This window comes from Helobdella robusta (assembly GCF_000326865.2).
Source record: "Helobdella robusta unplaced genomic scaffold HELROscaffold_17, whole genome shotgun sequence".
Classification (NCBI taxonomy): domain Eukaryota; kingdom Metazoa; phylum Annelida; class Clitellata; order Rhynchobdellida; family Glossiphoniidae; genus Helobdella; species Helobdella robusta.
In genome coordinates, this window is record NW_008703942.1 from 1,168,471 (window position 1) to 1,182,543 (window position 14,073).

Below are 14,073 nucleotides of genomic sequence, written 5' to 3' on the forward strand. Positions count from 1 at the left end.
AAAACCTGAATGACATTGAACTTTTAATTTCAACTAGGATAGACTATCACTACACATTTATCGATTTTACATAACTATGAAATTTTTTTGCTTAAACATTCTTACTCCAATATTTAATTTCCGTTATCACTCTATTCTATTGTTTTGTATGTTGTCACAGTTTCTGCGTTGGTCAGATTCTGATTTATTAAAGAATAATGAAAAAAATTTGTTGTTGAATTCATTTAAAGATGCGAGATTCGTTTGTATGTTCGTACTCTTGGCATAAATTTTTTATAAGAGCAGATTATTTTAATTTGATTCAAATTTAATCTCGTTGTTGTTGTCAATATTCTTTCAAGAAACACACTTTAGGACTTAATTTGAACTGCGTGAAACGATCCTCGGCCATTTACATTAACTTGGAGCAGAACGAACGGCATTGCAATATCTGATTATATTTTACGAGATTTTCGAAGACAATGATTCTATCAATCTTAATTATTGAGTGTTTTATTTATTTATTATTAAATAATGTTGTTTATAAGATTAGCGATATTGATAACTGATGATGCCAACAATATTTCTGTTTTGTGGGTGTCGATATAATGTTATAATACTCGCTGTCGTAACCGATTTACGATGCGACGGGTTCAAATCTTCGATTGAATAAAATACTCCAAACAGTTATTAGTTATTAAACTTTATTTACAGAAGAAATCAACTAATCGTTTATTTCTAGCAAATTCAAATTAACACAACAATTAACTTTTAAATTGTTCAAAATCTATCGCTATGACAACGTCAACAAAACAAATCAAATATCGCTTTAAATAATTCACCAAATCGCTATTCACAAAATCACAGTCACGAATTTACAAAATCACGAATTTCACTAATCGCTAATCTTCTTGCGACGTGTGCTTATATACTCTTCGCAAGCGTCGTTTCTAGATTCTTCTAGATGGTCCGATTCTAGCATACTCTAGAATGCTCCAGTCACTAGAACATTCTAGAATACGCTAGAATGTAGTGCGTTCGGTAGCACGGTTATAACAATATTATGAAAGGTCAGCGCGGAGAAGTTAGGTTGAATGGGGATGGTGATGTTTGAAGCAGACATCTGACACGTACAATCTAATCACACTTTCTTTGGTCGGTGCTTCACAAATTTAGCGTTCGCAAAAATCCAGTATGCATTAGCCTTTTACATTAGGTGAGTTCAACATTTGTAATAATTTTTTGGTTAATTTTTCATAATTTTTAGCAAAATATTATTTGTAATTAGTTTGTAGTTTTAGATGCCATGTTGTTAGTTGTTACGAAACATTCCTTTGCATGGAGACAAGAAGTTGGTTGTCAAGTTAGTCAACTAGGTGGAAAATCAACTCCATTTGGAAAAAGTTATCTCATTTTTATCTATGTTTTTTTGTTTTTTATAATTTCAATAAAATCTTTGTTTATTAACCCAGATTTTGAATGCTTTTTGACACCTCGCAATTTTTGACTAAGCGGTTGGCGGTTTGAAAAAGTTTTGTTAATTAAATTTTATCAATAGTCGATTATTTTTAATTTATAATGTTGAAAGCATGTGTAACTGCAGAGATATGAAAAATTTATAGCATCTATTTGTGGACGTATGGATGGGTATGAATGTATCGATAATGCCAGTCAAGTTCAATTCTGGTTGAAAAATTACAAAAAATTTCGCGAGTTTGCATGGCAATCAATCTTACTTGGCCATGAAAAAACATTTGCAAGTTAATCTTAACATCACGTTTACTTTTATTATTTTGTTAGAAAATCTAGAAAATGGATTTCCGTGAAAATGAAGGCATGTATGTTTTGGTTGGTTGGTTGATTGGCTGGTTGGTTGGTTGGCTGGTTGGTTGGTTGTTGTTGTTGTTGCCCCATTCTGGGGGACCCCTAGGGTTCCAATCGAGGCCGGAGCCAAACCGCCACTGCAATTGGGTTTCTCCAGAGGTCTATTGTTTGTAGTTTTGTGGTGTTTTGTGGACAGCTAAATAGATGCGGTACATCATCTGTATGATTGTTGCAGAAAGGACAGATGTTGAGGTGCTCACTGTCAATTCTGTTTTTGTAGCTGTTTAGAAGAATACTATGGCCAGAACGGAGTTGGGCTAGGGTTCGTCTGATTTCCCTGAGAAGTGATTCTTCTGTTGAATCTATTTTTGGTGTAGGTGGAGGCCATCCGTCAAGCAACAACAACGGCGACTGATACGTCTCTGTGGCGGCTTTGATGGTGTTATTGTGAAGTGTTTTTAGAGCGGATTTCAGAGAATCGCTATTTATAGTTGTTGGTAGAACCGCATGGGTTGTTAAAGCCCATTTGGAGAGGAGGGTGGTCTTTATGTTGCGGTGCGGGTGTTGTTGTGTGATGATATGATGGCACGGGTAGCTAGGGTTATGGCATAGGAGTAGGAATTGTGATGCTATTAGCTCCGAATGCTGCCTTACCGTTAACATCTGACATTCTGGATGAAGGTGCCGTTCTGAAGCGATCACACGGCAACCTGTAATCAGACGCAGGGCGGCATTCTGGGAGCGTTGAAGACGTGAGAAGCTTGAGTCTGATGTCAATGATGCCCAGGCAGAACAGGCATACTCGATTGTTGAACGACCGATGGTTTTGTAGGTCTGTAAAAGAGTTTCCTTGTCCTGGCCATAGGTTGTACCACTTAGTGCCTTTAAAACATTATTCTTTATTGAGGCCTTGGATGCTGTTTTTTCATGGTGTTGTGAGAAGTACAGCATCGTGTCTAACGTGAGGCCTAATATTTTTGGATTATGTTCGAGTGATAATAAACTGTTATTTATTTTTATTGCTGGATGATAGTGATACTGTGAAATGTGAGTGGTGAAGAGGGTGACTGTGGACTTGGAGGTGGAAATCTCCAAGTTTCTGCTATTGAAGAAGTCGTAAAGCTTCGGAAGGTAGCAATTGAGCCGAAGTGTCAAATCATCTGCATTCGGACCTGTAGTGTAGATTGAAAAATTGTCTGCATAAGAGATAACTTTGACGTCTGGAGGCGGGCTTGGTATTTTGGAGACGTAGTAGTTTAACAGAGTTGGTGACAATACAGAACGTTGAGGCACTTCTGAGCGGATGGTTCGTTGTTTTGAAAATTGTCGACGGAATTCTGTTGATGCAGAGCGTCCATGCAGATAGTTTGACAACCAGCGGACAATTGACCGTGGAAGCAATAATGACATGAGGTCGGAGATTAAGATGCGATGGTTAACGGTATCGAAGACCTTTGTGAGGTCCAATGCTGTTAAGATTGTTCGGTGAGCTGGCCTCTTCTGATTTAGGCCGTTTGCAATGTCGGTGACCATCGTGGTGAGAGCTGTTGTTGTACAATGAAGTGGGCGAAAACCATGCTGATGGCTCGCTAAGGTTAGGTGATTCGAGATGATCGGCAGAATGCATTTTTTAAATACTTTAGCTGCCGGACATAGAAGAGATATGGGACGGTATGAATTTGCGTCGTTAACTGGTTTGCCGGGTTTTAGTAGGGGAATAATTTTTGATTTCTTGTAAATTTCAGGAATCCTACAGGTTCGTAGTGATTCGTTAAAAATATTTGTTAGGAAGGAAATTCCCTTTGGGCCAAGGTGTTTTAGATGAAATATTGTCAGGTTGTCTGGTCCTGTTGCCTTGGACAGTTTGGAAGTTTTAATAGCTTCTATAACTTGGTTGGGAGTTAGTGTAGGATAGTCGTCAAGCGAAAATTTTTTAACGGCTTTGTTGGTGATTCTATTTAGTTTGTTTGATGAATGTTTCGTAGCTGATGTAAAAATTTTATTGAATGAGTTGGCTATTTGCAGGTTGTTGGTTAGTGACCTGTTGTTGAAATTAATAGCGATGTTGGGGTATTGAGTTGGTTTGCCGCTAAGAGCTTTTATGGTGCTCCAGAAGCGCTTGGTGTTGGTTATCTTGTTGAAAGTGCCCAGGAACTCCTTCCAACGCGATTGTTTTAATTTGTTGATTTTGTGTTGAATTATTGTTGATGTGGTTGCTATGTCCTTAGATGTTGGATCTGTAGCTCTGATGTCATCTCGTCTTTTCATTAGGTCGGTGATTTCTTTCGATAGACCTGGAGTACAGGAAATTCGTCTACCGGAAGGTATGTTGTGGTCACTTGCGTCCTGTAGAATACGACGAAACGATTTCTCGGCTGCTGTTAGGTTGGGAGGGAAGACTTGATTGGAAAATCCGGCTTCGGATTCTTTGGTGAAACCATCCCAGTTAGCTTTCGCGAAATTTATGAATCTGATTTTTGGGGGGTTAATATGTTGAATTGTTGTTTGTAAGCTGATGTGAATGGGTAGATGATCTGATGAGAGTGAGGTCATCGTGGACCATTCCATGTTAATGATCAACGTATCAGAATCGACAGATATATCTGGAGATGAAGGCTGGCCGGATGCTGGGAGATGCGTTGGGGTATCCAAGTTGAGTGTGCTGCAGCCAGAATTTTCGATTTCACTGGCTAGGGCTTCTCCTCGTGTGTCCTCTAGACTTGAATACCACAGTGGGTCGTGTGCATTGACATCTCCCAACAAGACGACATTTGGGATTAATAAAAATTTTGATATGGATGCTGTGAAACCTGTTGGGCAGGTGGATTGTGGGGGGATGTAAATGTTGATAATGTTGATATCTGTGTCGCTTGCGTTGATTGTGATGGCCTGACTCTCAATTGTTGGAACATCTGGTAATGACTTGATGCTGTAGGGAATGCTGTTGTGGATGAGTAGTATGAGACCACCTCCTCGACCTATTCCTCGGTCTTTGCGGTAGATAGCGTATTCTCTGAAAACCGGATTTTTTGAGCCTTTTGTTAGTTTGGACTCCTGAAGGGCTGCGATGTGGATGTTGTGATTTATGAGGTGTTGCTGAATCTCCTCTTGTTTGTTTTTTATGCCGTTACAGTTTAGTTGAAGGAAATTTAACTTTCCGGCACTTACTGCTTGTGATGTTGATGGTTTGTTGCGGGCTGAGCTGTTGAATGATGATGTTGAAGTTGGCCGCTGTGAGGCGCCAGCAGACGCCAACAAGCATCTTGAGTTTGAGGACGGGTGAGGACAGTTATTACAATAGTAATGACCGTTGATGTTTGTTAAGCAATTGTTGAGGTGATGCCAGTTGTAGTAGGTTCTGCAACGGGCCGAATATTGGGTTTTGTTTATCCTTTGATGGCATCCAGGGCAGATCCAGATCTTTGGGGGACCTGGATTTTCTTCAATTCCGGCTCTCAGGAGAAGGCAACGGAGCAGGACGGCCGGAATGGCCCGCTCCGTCGATGAAAACCCCGGGGAAACATCCAGGTGGGGAGGGTTTGTTGCAACTGTTTGTTGGATCGACTGATTTGACGGTCCAATTTGACGATCCACCGCGAGAAGGCAGTTGCTCCAGAGCCTGGTTGGTTTGGCTGGTTGGTTGGTTGGTTGGTTGATTGGTAGGGCGTTTAGTTGAATTTATTTTTATGTTTTGACTTTCTTATTTGAACGTTCAGTTCTGTTTTCTCTTTTCTTCCATATTACAATTTTTAAAGATTTTTGTTTCAATGAATACATTCAAGATAATTCTTTGAAAATCATCAGCACAAAATATATGACACTCAACAATCATCTATTTGATTGTGATGACATTTTTATACATCACAGAATTATAAAAAATTAAAAAATTATTTCTTGTGTTTTTTATCTTTTGAAGAATCTGAAACCTAACATTAATAATAACAAAATGTCAAAAAAGTAAATGATACGAAACCATTAAAAATTAATGATCTGAAAATTATGAGAGCTGATTAAAAAAATAGACTGTCTGTTTCAAACGCGATGATGATGTTTTAATGATAGGTAATGTTGTTGTTGATTATATTGATAATGTTTTTATGGTTATTATTATAATTGTTGTTGTCGTTGTTGTCCAGTTGGCGCTCTAGGCGAGGCTTGGGTCAGTTTGTCACTGCAACCAGGTTCCTCTTTAAATCTCTTTTAGACGCCTGAAATTTTTGGAACAGTTAAACAGAAGGGGGACATCGTCTGAATGTTTATGACAAAAAGGGCAGATATCGTTGTGTTTTCTGTCTATTTTTGCTCTGAAGCTGTTGAGAATAATGCCATAGCATGCTGTTTCACTGATAGCATTTGGCATTCCGAATGCAGGTGCTGTTCTGATGCGATAATATGACAGCCTGCGAAGGTTGGAGCCGGTTGAATCTGGTGTTGGACAGCAGCAGCGAGACCAGGCAGGACAGGCAAACTTGATTGTGGTGTGACAGATGGTTTTGTATGTCTGCGGTAGAGTTTTCTCGTTCTGGCCGAAATATTGATCTTTTTAAAGGCCCCGGAGATCATCAACTTGTGTTGCTGAGAGAAAGACAGCAGTGTTTTGAATGTCAGGCCTAATATTTCAAGATTGTGTTCTATCTAGTGACAGGAGCTGATTGTTGATTTTGATTTGAGGGTGATAATGGTATTGTGGTGTGTGAGATGTAAAAAGAGTGACTGTGAACTTGAAAGTGGAGATCTCTAAGTTTCTTTTATTGAAGAAGTCATGGAACTTTAGCAGGTAGCATTTGAGCCGGTGGTTCAAAATGTTTGCGTCTGGACCCGTTGTTTAGATGGAGATCGGCGTATGAGATTATTTTGATGTTTTTATTGTTGTTATTGTTGCTGCTGCTGTTGTTGTTATTACTGTTGTTGTTGATGTTGTTAGGGTTGCTGTTGTTGCAGTTGTTGTTGCTGTTGTTGTCGTTGTTGTTGGTGTTTGTGGGTATTGATCAAAATGATATTGTTATTGTTTCATACAACATGCGGGTAGGTAGCCAATGGATGAATGCCTCTTCAAAAGATTTAAAACATTCAATACATCGTTGAGGAGATGATGATGACGATGATAATGATGATGATGGCATAGATGACAAATATGAGTAAAAGGGTGAGTAGAAAATAAATATATCATCCTAACGAAGGGAGTGATGATGATGATTAAATAGGAAAAATAAAAATGAGATTACGATGGTGATGATGATTACGAAGGCGATAATGGTGATTAAAGCCATGGTAGATCAGTTTTTTCTTGAATGAGTAGATGTGATGATAAATGAATCAAATAACAATGATGATGATAAAAGTGTGATAATTTTAATAATGTCAACAAAGATTGAAGTGATGACGATGATGATGATGACGATGATGATAATATTGGTGACCACAATGGTTGTGACAAAATAATGTGGAAGATGATGATGATGATGGGGATGATGATGGTGGTGGTGATGATTATGATGATGGTTGTGGTGATAATGATGGTGATGATGATGACATTGATAACAATGTAGAAGATGGCAATGAAGATGATGGTGGTGATGATAATGATAATAATGATGGTGACGATGATGATGATGATGATGACGATGTTGATTATGAAGACGATGATGGTGATGACGATGATGATGGTGAAGACGATGATGATAATGATGGTGATGACGATGACGATAATGATGGTGGTGGTGGTGGTGATTTAGAATGATGGTGTTTATATATAAGATTGTTATTAATTTTTCTTCTGCTCACATCGGCGTATAGATAGATAACCGTTCATCAACTTGATGCTGTGAAAAGTATATTTTCATTTTTTTTACTTGCTTTTGTTTTTGTTCCCTTTACTTTCACCATCATCATCATCTCTTTATTTTCATCATCATCATCTCTCTATTTTCATCATCATCATCATCATTATTCCTCCACTTTCACCACCATCATCATCATTTTTCTACTTTCATCATCATCATCATCCCTCTGCTTTCACCATCATCATCATCTTCCTACTTTCATCATCATCATCTCTCTACTTTCCTCATTATCATCATCATCATCCTTCTACTTTCATCATCTTGTCACCATCTTTCTGTCTCTGCTCTTATCATTATCATCGTCACAATTGTATAGTTGTCATCATCATCTTCATCTTCTACATCATCATTATCTTCGTACGTCATCATCATCATCTTCGTCCTCATCATCATCATCTTCGTACGTCATCATCTTCATCTTCTGCATCATCATCGTCATCTTCATCATCATCAATCTGTTGTTGTCGAGTTTGTTGTTATGAGGCATGTTGTCATGGAATTCCTTGTTTTTTTTTGTCTCTGGCAAAATAATTACTGCTGGCGTTAAATCTTTCAGTGATAATGTTGTTGGAGTTTGCGTTGTTGTTGTTTTTTGTTGTTTGTTTGAAATGTTGTTGTTGTTGTATTTGGTAGTGGTAGTTGTTTTTGTTGTTGTTGCTGTCGTTCGTTGGTGTTGCTGCTGTTGTTGGTGATGTTGTTGATGTTGATGTTGTTGTTGATGTTAATGTTGTTAGTGTTGTTGTTGTTGGTAGTGTAGTTGTTGTTGTTAATGATGTTGTTTGTGTTGTTGGTGTAGTTGTTGTTGTTGTTGATGGTGTTGTTTGTTGAAAGTGTTGTTGTTGTTAATGGTGGTGTTGTCGTTGATATCGTTGTTAATGTTGTTGGTGATGTTGTTGTTAGTGTTGTCATGGATGTTGTTGTTGCTGATGTTGATGTTGTTGCTACTGGGGGTGTAGCGGTTGTTGTTGGCGTTCTTTGTTGGAAATGTTGTTGTTGTTAATGATGTTGTTTTTGATGTTGTTGTTAATGATGTTGATGTTGTTTGTGTTATGTTTAATGTGATGACACTTGTATTAAATGCTGGGCATGTTAATGTATCGATGTCGACGTGGTTTTTGTCAATTTTGTTAATGGAGATTTTTTTACATTTTTCGATACCTGACTTTACAATACAGTATGTGTGCGTGTGTTGCGTGTGTGTGCATGTATGCGTGCGTGTGTGTGTGAATGTATGTGTGTGTGTAGGTGTGTGCGTGTATGTATGTATGTGTGCATGTGTGTGACTATGTATTTATGCGTGCATGTGTGTGTGTGTGTGTATGTATGTGTGTGTATGTATGTATGTGTGTGGGTGCGTGTGTGTGTGTGTTATTACCTATCATTAATGCAATTAAAGAGAATAGCCATAAATAACGTAAGATGACAATGATGTTTGTTTTAATGGTGATGATGTTAATGATGATAAAAAGTATGACGTTGATGGTGATGATGATGATCTGGAAGGTGATGATGATGATGATCTGGATGATGGTGATAGTGATGATAATGAAAATGAGGATGATGTGAAGGTGATAATGTTGCACCGTTGATAATGATGATGAGGTCTACTTTGAATTATAGATACGACCGATCACACTAATGAATCAAGATTAAATTATGAAAACCACAAAAACGTTTTTCTCAGTACTTTTTGAAGTTTTATCATTCTTTTAATGTAATTTTAATATTAATTTGATGTTGATGTAACTTATCCAACATGATGTAATGGTCAGGCTGTTAATGTATTTAATATTGATGACATGAATGTTTTCAATGTCCCTAAAACATTCTGTTTGGTTGTTGACGTTGTTGATGTCATTAAATGTTTGTTGTTGTCGTCTGTCTCTAGCTGCAATGGAGCAGTTGTGCTTTATTTACCCGCTGCACTAAACTTCATGCATTCAGAATCACACAATCAGGAAAGCAGTTATAAATTGCAAAGATGTGTGCTCAATTGTTTCAGATGTGCTATCAAGATTGCTTTTGCTGATGTTGTTGTTTTTGTTGATGTTGCTGTTGCTGCTGATGTTATTGTTGTTGTTGCTGCTGATGACGATGATGTCATTATTTTTGTTGCCATTGTCTGTGATGTTGTTTATGGTGACGTTGCATCGCTGTGTTGACGTAATGTGCAATCATAAAAAGAGGCAGTTGTTATTGCTGTTCATTTTGTTTTTTTTTTACTGTTTTTTGTTTTAAAATGTTTGCAAAATTATTTCAAAATGAAAAAATTTGATACCTTGCTAAGAAGAGAACAACAGTAGAAGCCTTCTTGTGCTGTGTTTGTTGAAGTTCATACCTGAATGAGCGTCGATGAGACAGAGTTTAAACTAAATAATTGTTACATCTGGTTTTGTCATTGCAGGCGAATTCTCCAAAAATGTTTTTTTCTGATTTATGTGTGTGTTGTTTGTGCGTGTGTGTGCGAGTGAGCATGTGTTTGTGTGGGTGTATCTAAATATGTTTTGTTCAATCGTTGATTTTAAATTGAGCAAATTAATGCTATCCCCAAGTTCCTTAAAATAACTTCTTATTAGGTTGCAGAGAAAAGTTGCCGGCTTGCTACTTTCACGTGCGTTCTTTGTAGCTGTTGTTATCTGCTGTCGATTTCCAAATGAAATACTTTCCTTTACAAATTCGTCGGTAGCATCTCTATTGGCAGAGTTGTTTATTTGCAGTCTGCATTTATGACGTTGTCACTTTGTTTACATTATTTTGAAATCCTCGTTGCTACTGCTGCTGCTGCCGACACTGCTGTTGCTGTAAGCTTTTGTGCTTCTGTTGTTTGGTAGCAAATGCTTATTGAGTTTGTTACAATAAGGTTGCTAATGAATGTTTACTCTGCTTATTACAGTAATTTTGCTGGCAGATGTTTGTTCAGCTTTTTTGATTTTTATTAAAAAAAACTTCTGTTTTGTTTTCAAGAAAATAATTGCTGTCGTCAGCGATGCGTCACCGTTGACATTTGTGAACATTTGAAGGTTGTTGAAACTGGTTGAAACTTGTTGAAACTTGTTGAAATTTGTTGAAACTGGTTGAAACTGGTTGAAACTTGTTGAAACTTGTTGAAACTTGTTGAAACTTGTTGATCGTGGCATGAATGATAATGGTCAGCAACGTGGAAGGAGCGCAATCACTTCTTCGCTCCATCTCTCTTCTTCAGGTCATCTCCCACCATCAATTTATTCACGACATGTTCCTCTTCTGAAATGTCTTGTCATGTCCACTTCTCCGATTTATAAAAACTTTTCTTCTTATCTAGTTTAATATGTGTGTGTTGAGTGTGTGTAGTCTGTGTGTGCGTGCTTATGCGTGCGTGTATGCGTATGCGTGTGTGTGCCAGGAGTGTGCGTGGTGACTTTTTCTAGCGCATTTGGTTTAAAAATACATATTAAATTATGGTTAGTGTTTATGTTGTATCATATTTTATTCCTTTGTAGTAGTTAATTATTTTGTTCTTCTCAAAAAACACGAAAGAGTGTTGTCTTTTTGATAGTTTGTTTCAGTTTTGTGTTTATATTGCTAACTGTATGTGATACTTGCATGGCTCGCATGTTGGCTCAAAGATATTTCAACCAACAGGAAAAGCCATAAAAAATTAAACTCATTAGAAATTACCAACCTGTTAAAGATTTTATTTTTTTCAGCAATTGATTGCTAATTATTAGTGGTGAGCAGAGCAGAAGCAATAAAACTTCAATAAAATTAAATACTTTGGAAAAACTCGGTTAGTGAGATAACTGTTGATTTTAAATCACTATGGAAGTGTCTTTTAAAAAAAATTACTGGAGCGTGAGCATAAATTTTTATTTTTGATTTGTAAAATTATTCTATTTTCGAGTAGCTTTAATTAAAAATGTTTTTAAATGTTTTTTTGGCGCAAAATTGCAATTGGATGGTATAACTGCTGAAACTTTTGTTGTGTTCTAAATCGATTCAATACTTCACCACTCGATTGTATTACGCTTAGAAATAATAAACCAAAAACTGGGACTGAACATTTTTATAAGGACAAAAGTCAAGATACCAGACAAAAAAAATAAAAAAGAACAGCAAATCATGATAAAAAAAATAAAAAAGAAATATTTTTCTTCATTTATTTCATGCTCGATTGATTCGGAGGTTACATGTTTGATGGATTGTTAGCTCATGCTGACGATACAACCTTCCTATGCATGCGCATGACACGCGTCCAATTTTGCCTTCATTTTCTTACCTCATGAGCATTAAAGGAAATTTATTCACGAGTATCTTTTCAATAACAATACTTAATATAATTTTGTCGTATTGTGTCAGTTATTTCAATTGATTAAAAAAGTAATTTGAAATAAAATTATTTTCAACGTTTGTATACTCAATTACTAACACATTAAAAATTTTATAAGCATTGTCACAGATGCATTTTTGCAACACAAACACATTTCTAGATGGGGATTTTTCAAAAATTTAACGTTGACGCAAAAGTTATTAAGTAGTAGTTAAAAGCAAATAAAACATCCGCAAAAGTCTGTTGAGTAACAATTGATAAGATGCCATCTAGTTCATCATTGCTACATCAATGTTCGTCTGAAATACTTGCTGAAATGTTCGTTCATTTTTTGGCCGATGAATAATTGAATTCTCTTTGATGTTTTTATTCCCTCCTTCATTTTTCACCAGTAAATTAAAAATTACAATGCCTCCTCCTACAATTTTATGGCTCAGCAAGGAATTGAAACCAGGATTTCAAATATAAATTTATTCTGTCTTAGAAATTTCTAAAATAAAATTCATCTACCTATATATATATATATATATATATATATATATATATATATATATATACTTGATTAGTAGAAAAGTAATTTTTATTTAAATAAACTGTTTGTACAAGCTCTTATTAAATAATTTTTAAATATACCTAATGATCTATAAAACTTAATTAATATTTTACACAATATTTCAAAACATAAAAATTATTAACCAATTACTTAAATACGAAAAATAGAAGCACAAACTAACAATAACCACGAAAGTATTATCCAAATGCACGTAGAGAATTTATAAATAATAACAATGCGTTTGTTTTTTTTACAATTTCAAAAGAGTAAATACCAACTACACTGCAGTTCATCAGAAATGCAATAAAGTTCTAAACACGATATTTATATGCAAATGAGATAAGCTTTTATTTTTGAATTTGCGGCACAAAAAACTCCAGCCCGACCCGCCGATACATTCGTCCAAATGTTCAGAACAATCGGCCCAACAATGAAATAAATTCAAGAACTTGCATTCACTCAAAGCTAGCCGCCATTAATTCAGGGCCGCTCTATCAGTCGTAAGCGCTGTGCCTAGGGCCTACAAATTTCTGAAGGACCTACGAAAGCCAAATGAAAACAAAATGTTAATTAAGAAAAAAGAATTGCACGACGGATTGACGATAAACAAAGAATGTGAAGCGTATCAGGAAAAGTTAAAAATATTCAACATCATTACAAAAAAATATTCAACATCATTACAAAATATTCAACATCATTGCAAAATATTCAATATCATTACAAGATATTCAATATCATTACAAAATATTCAATATCATTACAAGATGTTCAGTATCATTACAAAATGTTCAATATCAATAAAAAGTATTCAATATCATTACAAAATGTTCAATATCATTACAAAATGTTCAATATCATTACAAAATGTTCAATATCATTACAATTTACTTATTTTGAGGCAGAATTTCATTAGCTTTTCAAAGTTAAGATGATTTTGTTAGTAACTAACAACAGCGAATGAGACATAATTACCGATTCATAATTATTCTTGAACTATTTTTTCTAAGGTCGTTTCAATTTTTGTAAGGTCATTTCAATATTTTGAGCTTTTCAATAATTACCACAGAAACAAAGTTTGACAAAACTTTCCAAATTATTGCTTTTTTTATTTTTTTAGCCCCCAATATAGTTTATTTTTAAACTTCTGCAATGGATTTTAAATCATTTGGAATAATTAGCAAGAAAAGTCATTTCCCACATACTTTTTACTCTCAGCCGCCATCTTTCTTCACATGCAACAGAACGTTGATAACCCGTCGAGACCCACCATACACGAGCAACAACACCAACATCAACAGTCTTCACAAACAACAAACATGTTAACGCCTACAAATAACACATCAGCACTCAACGACATTCACAAATTTGCGAGCGCACACTCGACAGGAATGTTTAACCATGTACAAGTCTTCAATGAAATCGAAATTCATTCCGATCAATCATTTGTATGTATTTGTATGTATTAAATGTATTCATAGTCCCAGCTTCAATCCACGTACGCAAATATTCACTTACATGTTTGTTCGTTTCCTTCCGGTTTCAAAATTCGTCCTTGCACGTTTGAGTGT

General features: G+C 36.0%; 2 protein-coding genes across 2 annotated transcripts; both read right to left on the reverse strand.

Moving 5' to 3' along the window:
• Positions 1-1,552: 1,552 nt before the first annotated feature.
• On the reverse strand, positions 1,553-5,580 carry HELRODRAFT_170118 (hypothetical protein; the record flags this gene model as incomplete). Its single annotated transcript, XM_009015935.1, has 3 exons — positions 1,553-1,604; positions 4,385-5,435; positions 5,514-5,580. The coding sequence occupies 3 exons, from the start codon at positions 5,578-5,580 to the stop codon at positions 1,553-1,555; spliced, it is 1,170 nt and encodes a 389-aa protein (XP_009014183.1).
• A 4,012-nt stretch (positions 5,581-9,592) lies between these two features.
• On the reverse strand, positions 9,593-10,835 carry HELRODRAFT_170119 (hypothetical protein; the record flags this gene model as incomplete). The annotated part of the gene is made up of 4 exons (XM_009015936.1): positions 9,593-9,731; positions 9,925-9,984; positions 10,395-10,463; positions 10,642-10,835. The coding sequence occupies 4 exons, from the start codon at positions 10,833-10,835 to the stop codon at positions 9,593-9,595; spliced, it is 462 nt and encodes a 153-aa protein (XP_009014184.1).
• Between the last annotated feature and the right edge of the window lie 3,238 nt (positions 10,836-14,073).